We start from the raw sequence: 20,807 nt of genomic DNA, 5'->3' as shown, positions 1-20,807 counted from the left end.
CACACACACACAGATCCCAACACACACACACACACACAGATCCCAACACACACACACACACACACAGATCCCAACACACACACACACACACACAGATCCCAACACACACACACACACACACAGATCCCAACACACACACACACACACACAGATCCCAACACACACACACACACACACAGATCCCAACACACACACACACACACAGATCCCAACACACACACACACACACACAGATCCCACACACACACACACACACACACACACACACACACAGATCCCAACACACACACACACAGATCCCAACACACACACACACAGATCCCAACACACACACACAGATCCCAACACACACACACAGATCCCAACACACACACACACACACAGATCCCAACACACACACACACACACAGATCCCAACACACACACACACACACACAGATCCCAACACACACACACACACAGATCCCAACACACACACACACACACAGATCCCAACACACACACACACACACACAGATCCCAACACACACACACACACACACAGATCCCAACACACACACACACACACAGATCCCAACACACACACACACACACACACAGATCCCAACACACACACACACACACACAGATCCCAACACACACACACACACACAGATCCCAACACACACAGATCCCAACACACACAGATCCCAACACACACACACACACACACAGGTCCCAACACTGGAAGCATAAAGAGAAAACACATCAGTGTGTAGAATGAAGAAGTATTCATGGAGAAGAAGCTGCCAGGGGTTCACGGGTACAAAATTCCCCAACATGACTCCTACATGGAAGGGAGAGTCACTCACATGCCTGAGCACTATACAGGGGTGACTGAACCCTGTACATACCACCCGCCATATGACAAAACCCTCCAATGTAACCTCCCCCCACATCAGCAAATCCCAAACCCCACAGGACACCCCAGTAATTCCTATTAACCCCCCAATTACATTTTTCATCCTCCAAAATGATCCCAACCCCCTCCATTTATAGAAAAAAAAAATGTTCCTCTCCAAGCCGGTCCTCCTAGATCCCCACTCTACCTCCTACTTTACTATATGCCAGCCGACGCGACAGCCCTACACCCCTACACCCCCTCACCTTCCTCCACCCCACCAATCCCCACACTGAACCCCTCATATATAAACACTGACACACCCCTCCTCCACACCTTCCATGTATCCCTACGACTTCCTCAACTACCCCCCACAAAACTGTCCTAATCACCCCTGTAGCACCCCGACACCTCGTCACAACCCCTCAACCTCTCCCTACAAGGCCCCTTGCAGACGAGCAGCAGAGCCACCTGCTCAGCGATACCCAAAACTCTCAGTTATACCCCATGGCACCCCACCCCCCTTACTACATCCTCAATTATACCCCATGGCACCTCACCCCCCCCCCCCCCATACTACATCAGTTACACCCCATGGCACCCCCCCCCCATACTACATCATCAGTTATACCCCATGGCACCCCCCCCATACTACATCCTCAGTTATACCGCATGGCACCCCACCCCCATACTACATCCTCAGTTATACCCCATGGCACCTCACCCCCCCCCCCATACTACATCCTCAGTTATACCCCATGGCACCCCCCCCCCCATACTACATCCTCAGTTATACCCCATGGCACCCCACCCCCCTTACTACATCCTCAATTATACCCCATGGCACCTCACCCCCCCCCCCCCATACTACATCAGTTACACCCCATGGCACCCCCCCCCCATACTACATCATCAGTTATACCCCATGGCACCCCCCCCATACTACATCCTCAGTTATACCGCATGGCACCCCACCCCCCCAAACTACATCCTCAGTTATACCCCATGGCACCCCACCCCCATACTACATCCTCAGTTATACCCCATGGCACCTCACCCCCCCCCCCATACTACATCCTCAGTTATACCCCATGGCACCCCACCCCCCATACTACATCCTCAGTTATACCCCGTGGCATCTCACCCCCCCCATACTACATCCTCAGTTATACCCCATGGCACCTCCCCCCCCCATACTACATCCTCAGTTATACCCCATGGCACCTCACCCCCCCCCCCATACTACATCCTCAGTTATACCCCATGGCACCTCACCCCCCCCATACTACATCCTCAGTTATACCCCATGGCACCTCACCCCCCCCCCATACTACATCCTCAGTTATACCCCATGGCACCCCACCCCCCATACTACATCCTCAGTTATACCCCGTGGCATCTCACCCCCCCCATACTACATCCTCAGTTATACCCCATGGCACCTCACCCCCCCCCCCATACTACATCCTCAGTTATACCCCATGGCACCTCACATCCCTCCCCCCATACTACATCCTCAGTTATACCCAATGGCACCCCACCCCCCACCCCCCATACTACATCCTCAGTTATACCCCATGGCACCTCACACCCCCCCCCCCAATAGTACATCCTCAGTTATACCTCATCCTTCCCCATACAACGCCCTCGGTTATACCCCATGGCACCTCACCCCCCCCCCCCATACTACATCCTCAGTTATACCCCATGGCACCCCACCCCCCCCATACTACATCCTCAGTTATACCCCATGGCACCTCACCTCCCCCCCCATACTACATCCTCAGTTATACCCCATGCCACCTCACACCCCCCCATACTACATCATCAGTTATACCCCATGGCACCCCACCCCCCCATACTACATCCTCAGTTATACCCCATGGCACCTCACACCCCCCATACTACATCCTCAGTTATACCCCATGGCACCCCCCCCCCATACTACATCCTCAGTTATACCCCATGGCACCCCCCCCCCCCATACTACATCCTCAGTTATACCCCATGGCACCTCATCCTTTCCCCCCCCCCCCCCATACTACATCATCAGTTATACCTCATGGCACCCCCCCCCCATACTACATCCTCAGTTATACCCCATGGCACCCCACCCCCCCCCCCATACTACATCCTCAGTTATACCCCATGGCACCCCACCCCCCATACTACATCCTCAGTTATACCCCATGGCACCTCACCCCCCCATACTACATCCTCAGTTATACCCCATGGCACCTCAACCCCCCCCCCCATACTACATCCTCAGTTATACCCCATGCCACCTCACACCCCCCATACTACATCATCAGTTATACCCCATGGCACACCACCCCCCCATACTACATCCTCAGTTATACCCCATGGCACCTCACCTCCCCCCCCCCATACTACATCCTCAGTTATACCCCATGCCACCTCACACCCCCCATACTACATCATCAGTTATACCCCATGGCACACCACCCCCCCATACTACATCCTCAGTTATACCCCATGGCACCTCACACCCCCCATACTACATCCTCAGTTATACCCCATGGCACCTCACCTCCCCCCCCCATACTACATCCTCAGTTATACCCCATGGCACCTCACCTCCCCCATACTACATCCTCAGTTATACCCCATGGCACCTCACACCCCCCATACTACATCATCAGTTATACCCCATGGCACCCCCCCCACCCCCCATACTACATCCTCAGTTATACCTCATGGCACCCCCCCATACTACATCCTCAGTTATACCCCATGGCACCCCACCCCCCCATACTACATCCTCAGTTATACCCCATGGCACCCCACCCCCCATACTACATCCTCAGTTATACCCCATGGCACCCCACCCCCCCCCCCCCATACTACATCCTCAGTTATACCCCATGGCACCTCACCTCCCCCCCCATACTACATCCTCAGTTATACCCCATGGCACCTCACCTCCCCCCCCCCATACTACATCCTCAGTTATACCCCATGGCACCTCACCTCCCCCCCATACTACATCAGTTATACCCCATGGCACCCCACCCCCCCATACTACATCCTCAGTTATACCCCATGGCACCTCACCCCCCCCCCATACTACATCCTCAGTTATACCCCATGGCACCTCACCTCCCCCCCATACTACATCATCAGTTATACCTCATGGCACCCCCCCACCCCCCATACTACATCCTCAGTTATACCTCATGGCACCCCCCCATACTACATCCTCAGTTATACCCCATGGCACCCCACCCCCCATACTACATCCTCAGTTATACCCCATGGCACCTCACCTCCCCCCCATACTACATCATCAGTTATACCCCATGGCACCCCCCCCCTATACTACATCCTCAGTTATACCCCATGGCACCCCCCCCCCATACTACATCATCAGTTATACCCCATGGCACCTCACCCCATACTACATCCTCAGTTATACCCCATGGCACCCCCCCCCCCATACTACATCCTCAGTTATACCCCATGGCACCCCCCCCCCATACTACATCCTCAGTTATACCCCATGGCACCCCGCACCCCCCCCCCATACTACATCCTCAGTTATACCCCATGGCACCCCACCCCCCCCCCCCCCCCCCCATACTACATCCTCAGTTATACCCCATGGCACCCCACCCCACCCCCCCCCCCCATACTACATCCTCAGTTATACCCCATGGCACCCCACCCCCCCATACTACATCCTCAGTTATACCCCATGGCACCCCACCCCCCCATACTACATCCTCAGTTATACCCCATGGCACCCCACCCCCCCATACTACATCCTCAGTTATACCCCATGGCACCCCACCCCCCCATACTACATCCTCAGTTATACCCCATGGCACCCCACCCCCCCATACTACATCCTCAGTTATACCCCATGGCACCCCACCCCCCCATACTACATCCTCAGTTATACCCCATGGCACCCCACCCCCCCCCCCATACTACATCCTCAGTTATACCCCATGGCACCTCACATCCCTCCCTCCCCCCCCATACTACATCCTCAGTTATACCCAATGGCACCCCACCCCCCATACTACATCCTCAGTTATACCCCATGGCACCTCACCCCCCCCCCCCCCCAATAGTACATCCTCAGTTATACCTCATCCTTCCCCATACAACGTCCTCGGTTATACCCCATGGCACCTCACCCCCCCCCCCATACTACATCCTCAGTTATACCCCATGGCACCCCCCCCCCCATACTACATCCTCAGTTATACCCCATGGCACCTCCCCCCCCCCCATACTACATCCTCAGTTATACCCCATGGCACCTCCCCCCCCCATACTACATCCTCAGTTATACCCCATGGCACCCCCCCCCCATACTACATCATCAGTTATACCCCATGGCACCCACCCCCCCCATGCTACATCCTCAGTTATACCCCATGGCACCCACCCCCCCCCCCCCATACTACATCCTCAGTTATACCCCATGGCACCTCATCCTCCCCCCCCATACTAGATCCTCAGTTATACCCCATGGCACCTCATCCTCCTCCTCCCCCCCCCCATACTACATCCTCAGTTATACCCCATGGCACCTCACCCCCCCATACTACATCCTCAGTTATACCCCATGGCACCCCCCCCCCATACTACATCCTCAGTTACACCTCATCCTTCCCCATACAACGCCCTTGGTTATACCCCATCCTCCCATCCCCCACAAAACACTTGGTTATACGCCATGACACCTCTACCCCTTATAAAATTCTCATAATTGACTGAGGTCACCCCCCCCCCCCCCCCATATGACATCCTTAATTTAACCTCATGACACCTTTTGACTTCCCAGTACGAATACAACATCCTAAAGCCGGCCATAGACAGATAAAAATGTGTCCAGTTCAGTTCACCAGGAAATTTGGGCTGAATTTTGATCCATATATGGGCAGGCTGGTTGTACAGTAGAACCAGCCTGTCTATAAGGCTATTATATTCTGATGGCTGGGAAACAGAATTTATATAGCGCCGACAGTTTACACAGCGCTTTACACCATTAGGGCGGACAGTACAATACAATACAATACAGGGGGGAATCAGAGGGCCCGGCTCGCTAGAGCTTACAATCTAGGAAGGAGGGATTCTTCTATCAACATTGAAGATGGGGGAAGGGAGACACTCTTTCCTTCAACCCGAGATTGAAGGAAAGAAAGTTAGTTAATGTATAGCCTGCTTTAGTTATACCCCCCCCCCTCCCCCGACCCTTCAATTATATCCCAATATAGAACAGACATGACCCTCTCCCCTCCCCTTATGACACCACCGTTATACCCCATACACAGTACATGTGACCCCTCTCCCCTCCCCCTATGACACCACCGTTATACCCCATACACAGTACATGTGACCCCTCTCCCCTCCCCCTATGACACCACCGTTATACCCCATACACAGTACATGTGACCCCTCTCCCCTCCCCCTATGACACCACCGTTATACCCCATACACAGTACATGTGACCCCTCCCCCTATGACACCACCGTTATACCCCATACACAGTACATGTGACCCCTCCCCCTATGACACCACCGTTATACCCCATACACAGTACATGTGACCCCTCTCCCCTCCCCCTATGACACCACCGTTATACCCCATACACAGTACATGTGACCCCTCTCCCCTCCCCCTATGACACCACCGTTATACCCCATACACAGTACATGTGACCCCTCTCCCCTCCCCCTATGACACCACCGTTATACCCCATACACAGTACATGTGACCCCTCCCCCTATGACACCACCGTTATACCCCATACACAGATGTGACCCCCTCCCCCTATGACACCACCATTATACCCCATACACAGTACATGTGACCCCTCTCCCCTCCCCCTATGACACCACCATTATACCCCATACACAGTACATGTGACCCCTCCCCCTATGACACCACCGTTATACCCCATACACAGATGTGACCCCCTCCCCCTATGACACCACCATTATACCCCATACACAGTACATGTGACCCCTCTCCCCTCCCCCTATGACACCACCATTATACCCCATACACAGTACATGTGACCCCTCCCCTATGACACCACCATTATACCCCATACACAGTACATGTGATCCCTCCCCCTATGACACCACCATTATACCCCATACACAGTACATGTGATCCCTCCCCCTATGACACCACCGTTACACCCCATACACAGTACATGTGACCCCTCTCCCCTCCCCCTATGACACCACCGTTATACCCCATACACAGTACATGTGACCCCTCCCCCTATGACACCACCATTATACCCCATACACAGTACATGTGACCCCTCCCCCTATGACACCACCGTTACACCCCATACACAGTACATGTGACCCCTCTCCCCTCCCCCTATGACACCACCGTTATACCCCATACACAGTACATGTGACCCCTCTCCCCTCCCCCTATGACACCACCGTTATACCCCATACACAGTACATGTGACCCCTCTCCCCTCCCCCTATGACACCACCGTTATACCCCATACACAGTACATGTGACCCCTCCCCCTTATGACACCACAGTTATAGTATCTCACAAAAGTAAGTGCACCCCTCAGTGACATTCCTTCTCTTTTCATGTGACAACACTGAAGAAATGACACTTGTCTACAATGTAAAGTAGTGAGTGTACAGCTTGTATAACAGTGTAAATTTCCTGTCCCCTCAAAATAACTCAACACACAGCCATTAATGTCTAAACCGCTGGCAACAAAAGTCAGTACACCCCTAAGTGAAAATCTCCAAATTGGGCCCAAAGTGTCAATATTTTGTGTGGCCGCCATTATTTTCCAGCACTGCCTTCACCCTCTTGGCCATGGAGGTCACCAGAGCTTCACAGGTCACCACTGGAGTCCTCTTCCCCTCCCCCATGATGACATCACAGAGCTGGTGGATGTTGGAGACCTTCCCCTCCTCCACCTTCCCTCTGAGGATGTCCCACAGACGATCAATAGGGTTTAGGTCTGGAGACATGCTTGGTCAGTCCATCACCTTTACCCTCAGCTTCTTTAGCAAGGCAGTGGTGGTGTTGGAGGTGTGTTTGGGGTGGTTATCATGTTGGAATACTGCCCTGCAGCCCAGTCTCTGAAGGGAGGGGGTCATGCTCTGCTTCAGTATGTCACAGTACATGTTGGCATTCATGGTCCCCTCAATGATCTGTAGCCCCCCAGTGCCGGCAGCACTCATGCAGCCCCAGACCATGACTGACTGTAGACAAGACACACTTGTCTTTGTCCTCCTCATCTGGTTGCCCCCACACACGCTTCGCACTAGAGCTGCACGATTAATCGTTAAGCATCGTTATAGCGATTTTTTTTCCCCTTGCGATCTTAACAAAAACGGGCTCTGCCAAGAATCACAACATTCTTTAGCACTGGAACTCAAGTATAAACATTGTAACGATTTGTCCTTAAGGGCTGTGATGCGAGAACCCTGCAAATCCACTGTGGGATCCGCAGCGAATGTCTCCCGGCGGCAGGTCACACTGCCCAATGCGAACTGCTGGGAGTGTCAGGTAAAGGTTAATGACACCGCCAATTCAGTTTGCATATCGCAGTGCGATCTGCAAACTCAAACAGGAATGGGATTGCATTGGTGTGAACACTCATGAGATCAGATTCTGCTGTGGACAAAAAAAAAAAAAAAGGGTCCCATGTGAGTTTGATGCAAATTCAGCCATACGATCTTTATGGCCGAAATCGCATCTCATAGAAATCGCATGTGATTTTCACTGCAGTGCGAATCACATCCAATCTCTGACATCACACCAATGTGACCCGCCACTTAGATCAAAGGCATGCACTGGTGTGTAAATGAGGGAAGTTTAACCACTTAAACACGAAACCTTTTTCTGACATTTGTCGATTTCAAGTTAAAACTTTTTTTTTTTGCTAGAAAATTACTTAGATCCCCCAAACATTATATATTTTTTTAGTAGAGACCCTAGAGAATAAAATGGTGGTTGTTGCAATACTTTATGTCACACTGTATTTGTGCAGCATTTGTTCAAATGCAATTTTTTGGGAACAAAAATGACACTTTAATCACTTCAATACCAACACTTCCCCCTTCCGGTCCCCACCCCCAATACCGGGGACTTCCCCCCTTCCCACCCCCAATACCGAGTACTTCCCCCTTCCGCCGCCCCCCCCCAATACCTCCCCCTTCCGCCCCTCAATACCGGGCACTTCCCCCAATACCGGGGACTTCCCCCTTCCGGCCCCCACCCCCAATACCGGGGACTTCCCCCCTTCCGCCCCCCCCCCCCCCAATACCGGCACTTCCCCCTTCCGCCCCCCCAATACCAGGCACTTCCCCCAATACCGGGGACTTCCCACTTCCCGCCCCCAATACCGGGGACTTATCCCCTTCCCGCCCCCCATAACTAGGTACTTCCCGCTCAGGACAATTTTCAGCGCTGTCACACTTTGAATGACAATTACGCGGTCATACAACACTGTACCCAAACTACATTTTTAGCATTTTCTTCCCACAAATAGAGATTTCTTTTGGTGGTATTTCATCAGCTCTGCGGTTTTTATTTTTTACTAAAACAAGGACCAAAATATATATTTTTTTATTCGTTTTTCTTAGATTCTGTCATAAAAATGTTGGTTTCCCCTTCACTGACGAGCACTGAGGCGGCACCAATAGGCAGCACTGATATGCATCAATGATGGGCACTGATGGGCACTGACAGGCGGCACTGATGAGGTATTGACAAGTACTGACAGGTGTTACTGATGGGCAGTGATTGGCACTGGCAGATTTTAGTCTTGGGACATTGCTGGGCACCGGTTGGCAGGTGATTGGCACATCTGAGAGGACTGTGCTGATAATCAATGTGCTTATTATCAGCAGAGACCCGCCGATTGGCTCACCCCGTCAGCGCGAACCGAGGAATGACGTTTACTGGCACTTCCTGGTTCACGCGATGATCAGCTGTGATTGGTCACGTGGTAAGGTGCCTCTGATATCACGATCGGAGATGCAGGGTGTCAGACTGACACGCCGCACTCGTGATCGCCACGCTGTGTGCCAGCATGTTATCCTGCTGGAGGTCTTATGACGCCCAGTCAGGATAACAGAACCACTTCCCAGCCATCAATATGCTAAAGTTCAATAGGTTCATGAATAAAAAAAAAAAAAAAAAAAAAAAAGTGAAGTTACCCCAATTTTTTTGTATAATGTGAAAAATTTTACGTGAGAATCGCGATGTTTTTATTCTAAGCAACAAAAAAATTGTGATTCTCATTTTGGCCAGAATCGTGCAGCTCTACTTGACACCATCTGAACCAATCAGAGCACAGGACATGGTTCCAGTATTCCATCTCCTTAGTCTGCTTGTCTTCAGAAAACTGTTTGTGGTCTTTCTTGTCGTCATCTTTAGAAGAGACTTCCTTCTGGGATGACAGCCATGCAGACCAATTTGATGCAGTGTGCGGCGTATGGTCTGAGCACTGACAGGCTGACCCCCCTACCCCTACAACCTCTGCAGCAATGCTGGCAGCACTCATACGTCTATTTCCCAAAGACAACCTCTGGATATGACGCTGATCACGTGACCTCAACTTCTTTGGTGGACCATGGCGAGGCCTGTTCTGAGGGGAACCTGTCCTGTTATACCTCTGTATGGTCTTGGCCACCGTGCTGCAGCTCAGTTTCAGGGTCTTGGCAATCTTCTTATAGCCTAGGCCATCTATATGTAGAGCGACAATTCTTATCTTCAGATCCTCAGAGAGTTCTTTGCCATGAGGTGCCATGTTGTACTTCCAGTGACCAGTATGAGAGAGTGAGAGCGATAACACCAAATTTAACACACCTGCTCCCCATTCACACCTGAGACCTTGTAACACTAACGAGTCACATGACACCGGGGAGGGAAAATAGCTAATTGGGCCCAATCTGGAGATTTTTACTTAGGGGTGTACTGACTTTTGTTGCCAGCGGTTTAGACATTAATGGCTGTGTGTTGAGTTATTTTGAGGGGACAGGAAATTTACACTGTTATACAAGCTGTACACTCACTACTTTACATTGTAGACAAGTGTCATTTCTTCAGTGTTGTCACATGAAAAGAGAGAAGGAATGTCACTGAGGGGTGTACTTACTTTTGTCAGATACTGACCACCCCATATACAGTACATGCGACACCTCTCCCCTCCCCATGACACCATAGTTATATCCCATACACAGTAGACGCGACGCCGCTCCCCCTCCCCCCTAGTTCTTTAGACGCGACGCCGCTCCCCTCCCCCCTAGTTCTTTAGACGCGACGCCGCTCCCCTCCCCCCTAGTTCTTTAGACGCGACGCCGCTCCCCTCCCCCCTAGTTCTTTAGACGCGACGCCGCTCCCCTCCCCCCTAGTTCTTTAGACGCGACGCCGCTCCCCTCCCCCCTAGTTCTTTAGACGCGACGCCGCTCCCCTCCCCCCTAGTTCTTTAGACGCGACGCCGCTCCCCTCCCCCCTAGTTCTTTAGACGCGACGCCGCTCCCCTCCCCCCTAGTTCTTTAGACGCGACGCCGCTCCCCTCCCCCCTAGTTCTTTAGACGCGACGCCGCTCCCCTCCCCCCTAGTTCTTTAGACGCGACGCCGCTCCCCTCCCCCCTAGTTCTTTAGACGCGACGCCGCTCCCCTCCCCCCTAGTTCTTTAGACGCGACGCCGCTCCCCTCCCCCCTAGTTCTTTAGACGCGACGCCGCTCCCCTCCCCCCTAGTTCTTTAGACGCGACGCCGCTCCCCTCCCCCCTAGTTCTTTAGACGCGACGCCGCTCCCCTCCCCCCTAGTTCTTTAGACGCGACGCCGCTCCCCTCCCCCCTAGTTCTTTAGACGCGACGCCGCTCCCCTCCCCCCTAGTTCTTTAGACGCGACGCCGCTCCCCTCCCCCCTAGTTCTTTAGACGCGACGCCGCTCCCCTCCCCCCTAGTTCTTTAGACGCGACGCCGCTCCCCTCCCCCCTAGTTCTTTAGACGCGACGCCGCTCCCCTCCCCCCTAGTTCTTTAGACGCGACGCCGCTCCCCTCCCCCCTAGTTCTTTAGACGCGACGCCGCTCCCCTCCCCCCTAGTTCTTTAGACGCGACGCCGCTCCCCTCCCCCTAGTTCTTTAGACGCGACGCCGCTCCCCTCCCCCCTAGTTCTTTAGACGCGACGCCGCTCCCCTCCCCCCGTTCTAGACGCGACGCCGCTCCCCTCCCCCCGTTCTAGACGTGACGCCGCTTCCCTCCCCCAGTTCTAGACGTGACGCCGCTCCCCTCCCCCAGTTCTAGACGTGACGTCGCTCCCCTCCCCCAGTTCTAGACGTGACGCCGCTCCCCTCCCCCAGTTCTAGACGTGACGCCGCTCCCCTCCCCCAGTTCTAGACGTGACGCCGCTCCCCTCCCCCAGTTCTAGACGTGACGCCGCTCCCCTCCCCCAGTTCTAGACGTGACGCCGCTCCCCTCCCCCAGTTCTAGACGTGACGCCGCTCCCCTCCCCCAGTTCTAGACGTGACGCCGCTCCCCTCCCCCAGTTCTAGACGTGACGCCGCTCCCCTCCCCCAGTTCTAGACGTGACGCCGCTCCCCTCCCCCAGTTCTAGACGTGACGCTGCTCCCCTCCCCCAGTTCTAGACGTCACAACGCTCCCCTCCCCCAGTTCTAGACGTCACAACGCTCCCCTCCCCCAGTTCTAGACGTCACAACGCTCCCCTCCCCCAGTTCTAGACGTCACAACGCTCCCCTCCCCCAGTTCTAGACGTGACACCGCTCCCCTCCCCCAGTTCTAGACGTGACACCGCTCCCCTCCCCCAATTCTAGACTTGACACCGCTCCCCTCCCCCAATTCTAGACTTGACACCGCTCCCCTCCCCCAGTTCTAGACGTGACACCGCTCCCCTCCCCCATGACACGCCCCCTCGGTCTCACCTGCTCGGCGGTGTCGGGATCTATGGTCTCTGTCCGGGCCGCCGTCTCGTACTCATCCTCGCTGTTATTTCCGGCCCCTTCCTCCTTGTCCGGGGTGTTCCCGGCCCCGGGGATCCCCAGTCCTCCTCCTCCGCTCCCCACCGAGCCGCCTCCCGCCTGTCTCCGCCTCTTGCTGTGTCCGGGGCCCGAGCAGCACCCCCCGGGGCCCATCCCCGATCCGTTACAGCAACCGCAGCCGCCATCCGGGCCCGAGCCGGCTCCTCCTCCCTGGCCTCCGGTACCGGGGGGCGGCGAAGCTTGAACCCAGCGCGGGGGCGGCGAGGAGCGGGGCCGGGCCCCGGAGCGGGAGTGAGAGTCCCCTCCACCGGCGCCGCTCCGGTCCCCGTCCTCCTTATCAGAGGGGGGAGGCGGCTTCTTCTTCGGGAGGATAGTCATCGGTCACCTTCACCGGACACCACCGAGCCTGCGTCACACCACCACCGGACCGGGGCAGCGCCGTCACTACGCAGGACGTCCCCCCTCCTACCCCAACGTGATGGGGTGTCATCCTGCGCACGGATTGGTGGGAGGACCGGCGGGGCGGGGACAAATGGGGCGCGCGCCCTGTTAGCGTCATCGCGCCCGTGCTTGCGTTCCACACCTCGCTGACAGCCGCCTGGTTACCATGGCAACCCGGGGTTCCAAGAGGCAGCGCGAGCAGCTGTACCCAGTGTGTGTGGTACATAAGTAATACGTGAAGTAAAATCAATTACATAATAAAATCTGCATTCTTCTAGAGAATTACATACAGAACATCATATCATTTCTGAAAGCAGAGGTCCTGGAGAATAAAATAGTGGCTGGTGCTATTTTCTATGTCACACACAGCCATAGTCTACTTTTCCAGATAAAAGAATAAATGTATTTTAGTGCGCACAATATAACCAAATACAATAGAGCAGCATTATATGAAGTAATATATGCATCTCTCTCGCCAAAGAAACCCAATTTCAAAAGTACTGAACTGAATTGCCAAAAAAGGGAAAGCAATAGAACTCAATGTCAGGGAAAGATTGTTGATGTATCTTCTCTTCCAGTGGCAACACAACAAGCTTAGGCTAAATGAACCAAGATTTTTGAACACTTAAAGTGGTTCTGCACCTAAAAAAAGAATATAAAAAGCCAGCAGCTACTAATATTGCAGCTGCTGACTTTTAATAAAATCACACTTACCTGCCCCAGGGTCCAGCCATCCTCTGTCAGGGAATCGGGAAGTGAAGCATCACAGCTTCACTGCCCGGTTCCCTACTGCGCATGCGCGAGTCGCGCTGCGCGTCTCTTCTGGTCCCCCGCTGTGTCCTGGGAACTGTGTGTTTCCCAGAACACAACGGGGGGGCATCTGCGGCGGTCTTCCCAGAAGTGGGTGTAGATACCGGGATTATCCAGGTAACTGCACCCCCCTCCCCCCTGAAAGGTACCGTCTGTGGCACCGGAGGGGGGGGGGGGATCAGATTAGCGGAACTTCCCCTTTAGGGTGAAGAACCGCTTTAAGCCTCGAACACACAATCAGATTTTCATCCGTGAATTGTGTGATGACTCACTGTTTTGCCTAAAATCCGACCGTTTGGACGCTCCATCAGACAATTGTTGGCCAACTTGCCGCCAACAAATGTTGGATGGGAGTCTAGTAAATTTTCGGCAGACAACGGTCTGTTGTCAGATTTTCCTAGCGTGTGTACACAAGTCCTTTACACAAAAGTCCAACCTTCAAACCCGCATGCTGGCAATCAATGCTCACCAAACACGACATTAGCAGAAGGTGCCCAAAGGGTGGCGCTCAAGTAGTACGTCACTATGTTCCTGTTTGTTGGCCGACAATTGTGTCCCATTTGTATGCAAGACAAGTTCCTGGCACCCGCCCCTTCGGACAAAAGTCTGACACTTTTTCTGTCGAAAATCCGATCATTAGGCTTTAGGCTGAGTTCACGCATGTGCAAATTGCATGAGGGTTTCCCCACATCCAATTTGCATTACAGGAGAGTGTGACCGACTCTCAATGGAGTTGGTTCACACAGGTTCGGCGCTGCCACGTTCCGGATTCAAAAAGGGTCCTGTGGGTCTCTGGGTCAGATTCAGGTGCGAATTCAGGCAAATCTTCGGACCTGATTTGCACCTGAACTGGTGATACGTCAGACCCCAGGCACGAACCCGCGGCCGCACATATGTAAACACGGCCTAACTGTTTTAAACTTTATTGGACCTTGCCCATAATGTTGCATCAAAGCCAACACCATGTCAAATGAGGCGTAAGCCACTGGCTAATGGTATAGTTCCCTGATACCCCTTTTGGATGTGACAGATGGTGATTTAACTGATACTTACTGTATGTGGCACTTTCTTAGGGACCATTCTGGGTAATGATCAGTAGGGATGAGCCAAATACCCCCCCCCCCGGTTCGGTTCGCACCAGAACACTTCGAACAGGCAAAACCTAAAGTGAACATGTGAACCCTACTAAAGTCCTTGGGACACGAACATGAAAAATTAAAAGTGCTAATTTTAAAGGCTTATATGCAAGTTATGGGGACCCGGGTCCTGCCCCAGGGGACAAGTATCAATGCAAAGAAAAGTTTTTAAAACAACTGTTTTTTCAGGTGCAGTGATTTTAATAATGCTTAAAGTGAAGCAATAAAAATAAAAGATTGCTTTAAATATTGTGCCTGGGGGTCCTCTTAGTTCAGTCCTAAGTCCCCCTTGCTCAAAGCTGTAATGTAAAAAATTGGTGTGCGCCCCCCCCCCCCCCCCCCCCCCAGTCCTTCGGGATTGGTATTGATTTACTTTTTATTTATAATGAAATGAAAGGGATTGTAAAGTGAATTTTTTTTTTTTTTTTAAATAACAAACATGTTATACTTCCCTCCACTGTGCAGCTCGTTTTGCACAGAGTGGCCCCCGAACCTGCTCTTCTGGGGTCCCTCAGCGGCTGTCTCTGCTTCCTCCCGCAGGTCCTTCTCACGTTCATGCGAGCTCCCTCACATGGTGAGAAGCACCTGCGGGCGCGCTCCTGTGATACAGCCGGCGGCTATAGCCGCTCGCTGTATCACACCGCCCCGCCCCCTGGCGCTCCGCGTCACTGGATGTGATTGACAGCAGCGCAAGCCAATGGCTGCGCTGCTTTCCATCCATCCACTCCAGCCAATCAGCGGCCAGGCTAAGCGGTGGAAAGGACGGCGGGGGCGAGCGTGGCATTTTCGAGGGGTGAGGTAAGGCGCTGGGGGCGCAGGCACTGTCAGATGTTTTTTCACCTTAATGCATAGAATGCATTAAGGTGAAAAAACATTTACCTTTACAACCCCTTTAAATTACATACAGGTGGATTCTATTTACTAATTAGGCAATTGGTTCTACTAGATTTTAGTTAGGGGTATCAGAGTAAAGGGGCCTGAATACAAATGCAGGCCACACTTTTCACATATTTATTTGTAAAAAAAAAATAATTAAATCCATTTATCATTTTCCTTCCACTTCACTACTTTGTGTTGGTCTATCGCATAAAATTCTAATAAAATACATTTCCGTTTTTGGTTGTAACATGACGAAATGTGGAAAATTTCAAGGGGTACGAATATTGTAGGTCCCATTGAAGGTGATTATTCCTACCAGTCCTCTTACCAGCACTGACAACAATAAGAAAGGTAAGGGCCACTTCAGGATCTCTAGTAGACCTCCCTCTTTGATATTGACTAGGGATGAGCTCGGTGTTCGAGTCAAATGCATGGTCGACTCGAACACTGGCCGTTCGCTCGTTCTGCGAATTCAGAACTATGTGGACCGTTCGCACCATATTCGTGTGTCGCGAACGGCCCACAATGCACTACGCCATCGCAGTGCATTGCTGGCTCATGCTTGGCCAATCACAGCGCCGGCAGCGAGGAGAGCCATAATTGGCCACAGGCAGGATCATAGGCAGGATGCCTGTGGCCAATTATAGCTCAGGGGGGTTAAGTACATGCCCCACACTATATAAGGCCGCCAGCACGGTGGCCTTGTGTAGTGTGTTGCGGCGGTCAGGGAAAGAGCAGTATAGGCAGGGACAGTGTCTTTGTGGCTTGAAAACCTAGCTCTGTTGCAGTGGGTGTTGTGTGCCTCCAGCACAGTATAAACCTGAAGATACCCTTTATTACTGGTGTTCTGTAATACAGGCATCTGCAGCAGTTAAAGTGGGTGTTGTGTGCCTCCAGCACAGTATACACCTGAAGATACCCTTTGTTGCTGGCGTTCTGTAATACAGGCATCTGCAGCAGTTAAAGTGGGTGTTGTGTGCCTCCAGCACAGTATACATCTGAAGCTACCCTTTATTACTCTTGTTCTGTACTACAGGCATCTTCAGCAGTTAAAGTGGGTGTTGTGTGCCTCCAGCACAGTATACACCTGAAGATACCCCTTATTGCTGGTGTTCTGTAATACAGGCATCTTCAGCAGTTAAAGTGGGTGTTGTGTGCCTCCAGCACAGTATACACCTGAAGATACCCCTTATTAATGGTGTTCTGTAATACAGGCATCTGCAGCAGCTAAAGTGGGTGTTGTGTGCCTCCAGCACAGTATACACCCAAAGATACCCCTTATTGCTGGTGTTCTGTAATGCAGGCATCTGCAGCAGTTAAAGTGGGTGTTGTGTGCCTCCAACACAGTATACACCTGAAGCTACCCTTTATTACTGGTGTTCTGTACTACAGGCATCTGCAGCAGTTAAAGTGGGTATTGTGTGCCTCCAGCACAGTATACACCTGAAGATACCCCTTATTGCTGGTGTTCTGTAATACAGGCATCTTCAGCAGTTAAAGTGGGTGTTGTGTGCCTCCAGCACAGTATACACCTGAAGATAACCCTTATTAATGGTGTTCTGTAATACAGGCATCTGCAGAAGTTAAAGTGGGTGTTGTGTGCCTCCAGCACAGTATACACCTGAAGATACCCCTTATTGTTGCTGTTCTGTAATACAGGCATCTGCAGAAGTTAAAGTGGGTGTTGTGTGCCTCCAGCACAGTATACACCTGAAGATACCCCTTATTGCTGGTGTTCTTTAATGCAGGCATCTGCAGCAGTTAAAGAGGGTGTTGTGTGCCTCCAGCACAGTATACACCTGAAGCTACCCTTTATTACTGGTGTTCTGTACTACAGGCATCTGCAGCAGTTAAAGTAGGTGTTGTGTGCCTTCAGCACAGCATACACCTGAAGATACCCCTTATTGCTGGTGTTCTGTAATACAGGCATCTGCAGCAGTTAAAGTGGGTGTTGTGTGCCTCCAGCACAGTATACACCTGAAGCTACTCCTTATTGCTGGTGTTGTTCTGTTTCTGTAACACAGGAAGGCAGCTGCAGCTTAGGGGCAGCACACAGACTGAATAACACCGCAGAGCTCCGCCTGTGCAGGGTGCTGCCTCTGCACGTTATTCCAAAAGTTATTTGGCGTGGCCCTTTTTTGAGACGAGTGCATCAGATCGCACCGCTGCTATCTGCAACATATGTTTCAAGCGTATCTCGCGTGGCCACAACATCAGTCGCGTGGGCACCATAAAAGTAGGTAGAACCTTCATGCTTTCAAGGGACATCATTTTGTGCTTTTCAGTTTGTTTCTGAGCGGCCGCTTGTCAACCAGCCATGTTGCAGAATCGGAGGAGATAATGTGTTATTTATTATTAGCCTTGGAGTTATTGCTTTGACCCAAGTCCAGTCCAGGAACAGGAGGAGGAGGAGTTCTTGGACCAAAAATTGGTTGCTTTATTAATCGTGACCAATTATGTCATATGCCTTTGCTGCGGGAGCTCCAGGAGAATAATCCAGATGATTTTCTGAATTATCTCCGGATGATGAACCCTTGTTTTTACCAACTCTTGGCATTGTTGACGCCATATATTAAAAAGCAGGACACATGCATTTTATTTTTTTGGTTGAATAATAATGATTTGATTTTGTATATTTTCTACATTTTTGGATGCATAGAATGCACTTTTTGGTTAAGTGCTATTGGCAGTCAGCATGTCTAATTTTATTTGTTTTCTTTTTTTAATGCACAATAAAAAAAATGTGTAGAATAATACTTGGTTATGTGTTTTACTTCAAATGACATTTTGGGAGTAGGCAGTTACATTTAAAAAAAATACAATGTAAAAGGGACACCTACATAGTTGTATCTTTGCTCTTAAAAACTATGTGATAATGATGTTGTGGCACCAGAAAAAAAAAGAAAGAAAATCATAATAATATTATTCTTCATATCACTTGAAAAAAAAGCCTTTGAAAATTAGTTTGCAATAACTCTATTGGTATCACCAGCAAAGCAGCTTCATTATTATCCCATTATAGAAGAAGAGAATTGTGCGCTGCATTTCCAGGATTCATAATTTGCCGCGTCACAAATGTTAATTCTCCATTATGAACGCTAGTTTACAAGACCGATCGCTTCCGGCTGATCCTTGCTTCCGAGCATGCGTGTTTGTACTTTGAACTTTTGTCAGACGGACTTGCTCGCAAAATCCGACAACAGACATTTGTCCGCAGAAAATGTTAAAACCTGCTATCCAACATTTGTTGGCAGAAAGTCAGACAATTGTCCGATGGAGCATACAAAAGGTCGTATTTTCCGCCAACAGCCTGTCATCACACAATTCCCAGCCTGTGTACGAGGCTTTACACTGGACTGGAGACACTGGAACTGTTGTGGCAACAATAAGGAGCACTGTTGCTGGTTTGCACTGGTCTGGTGATGGTGGCCCTGATGTGGCGGTGATCAGGGACACTGTTGCTGGCTGTACGGGTCTCATGATCCTGGGACTAGTATGGCAGCGATCAGGAACACTGGCTTACACCGGTCTGGTGACAATGTACTGGTGTGGTGGTGATCAGGGACACTGTTGCTGGCTGCACTAGTCTGGGGACACTGAGGGGGTGGATTTACTTAAGGCTAATAGACCGAACACTTTGCAAATGCAGTTGCTCCATAGCTTGATAAATAACATAACGTTTTACTGTACAAAAAATACCCAATCACATGCAAGGAAAAAAAAAAAAAACTTTGCCTGCAAATGATTGGATGATGGAAGTCAGCAGATTTTCTCCTCATTTACTAAGCTCCAGAGCAATTACACTTGCAAAATGAAGTCTATCTGCCTATAGTAAATCCACCCCTAATGCCGCGTACACACGACTTTCCGGAAGACTAGGTCCGACGGTCTTCCTGACAGACTTTCGGCAGAGTTCCGACAGACTTTCTGAACAAATAGACTTGGCCACACACGAACAGACTAGGTCCGTTCGTTTTGAGCGTGATGACGTAAACGGGACTAAACAAGGAAGTTAAATAGCCAGTAGCCAATAACTTCCCTTGCGGACCAGCACACAGACGAACGGTTTGAAACATGTTCTATTTCTAGATCCGTCAAATTTATTTTTCAAAAACGATCGGACTAGCCCACGCAAGATCGGATTGTCTGACGGACTAATCCCTTCAGACCTAGTCTGCCGGAAAGTCCGGTCGTGTGTACGCAGCATAAGAGTGGTGTGGAGGTATCAGGAACACTGTTGCTGGCTGAACTGGTCTAATGGCATTGTGACTGGTGTGGCATTGAACAGGGATTCTGTGGCTTGCTCCACTGGTCTGGTAGCACTGGGACTGCTGTGGCTGTGATCAAGAACACTGTTGCTGGATGCACTGGTCTGGGGACACTGGGACTGGTGTGGTGGCAATTAGGAACACTGTTGCTGGCTGCCTTGGTCTGGAGACACTGTGACAGGTGGGCTAACGATCAGGGATACTGTGGCTGGCCTGGTTCAGTTATACTATACTGGGGTAATTAGCGATCAGGGACACTGGCTGGCTTCATTGTGGCACTGTACTGTGGCTAGTGATCAGGGACACTGGTTGGCTGCCCTAGTGACACTGTAATGTGGGTGGTGAACAGGGGTAGCGGCTGGCTGAACTGGTGACACTGTGTATTCTACTATGCAAAAAAAATACTACTGCT

General features: G+C 51.5%; 1 protein-coding gene across 2 annotated transcripts in view; it reads right to left on the bottom strand.

The window, feature by feature from the left end:
- The window catches only part of OTUD5 (OTU deubiquitinase 5), a 101,567-nt gene extending 88,226 nt beyond the window's left edge, over window positions 1–13,341 (bottom strand). Inside the window, exon 1 of one of the 2 annotated variants that reach the window (XM_077463260.1) lies at window positions 12,805–13,341. In XM_077463260.1, coding sequence (XP_077319386.1) covers window positions 12,805–13,239 — 435 coding nt within the window. In that variant the 5' untranslated portion in view covers window positions 13,240–13,341. The remainder of the gene's footprint in view (window positions 1–12,804) is intronic. The other variant, XM_077463259.1, reaches the window with a different exon arrangement.
- Between the last annotated feature and the right edge of the window lie 7,466 nt (window positions 13,342–20,807).

Source organism: Lithobates pipiens, unplaced genomic scaffold (genome assembly GCF_037356315.1).
Source record: "Lithobates pipiens isolate NorthernLeopardFrog02 unplaced genomic scaffold, aLitPip1_a1.2 Scaffold_3, whole genome shotgun sequence".
Lineage (NCBI taxonomy): Eukaryota > Metazoa > Chordata > Amphibia > Anura > Ranidae > Lithobates > Lithobates pipiens.
Note: the sequence above shows the minus strand (reverse complement) of the source record. Positions and strands in the feature narration are given on the sequence as shown.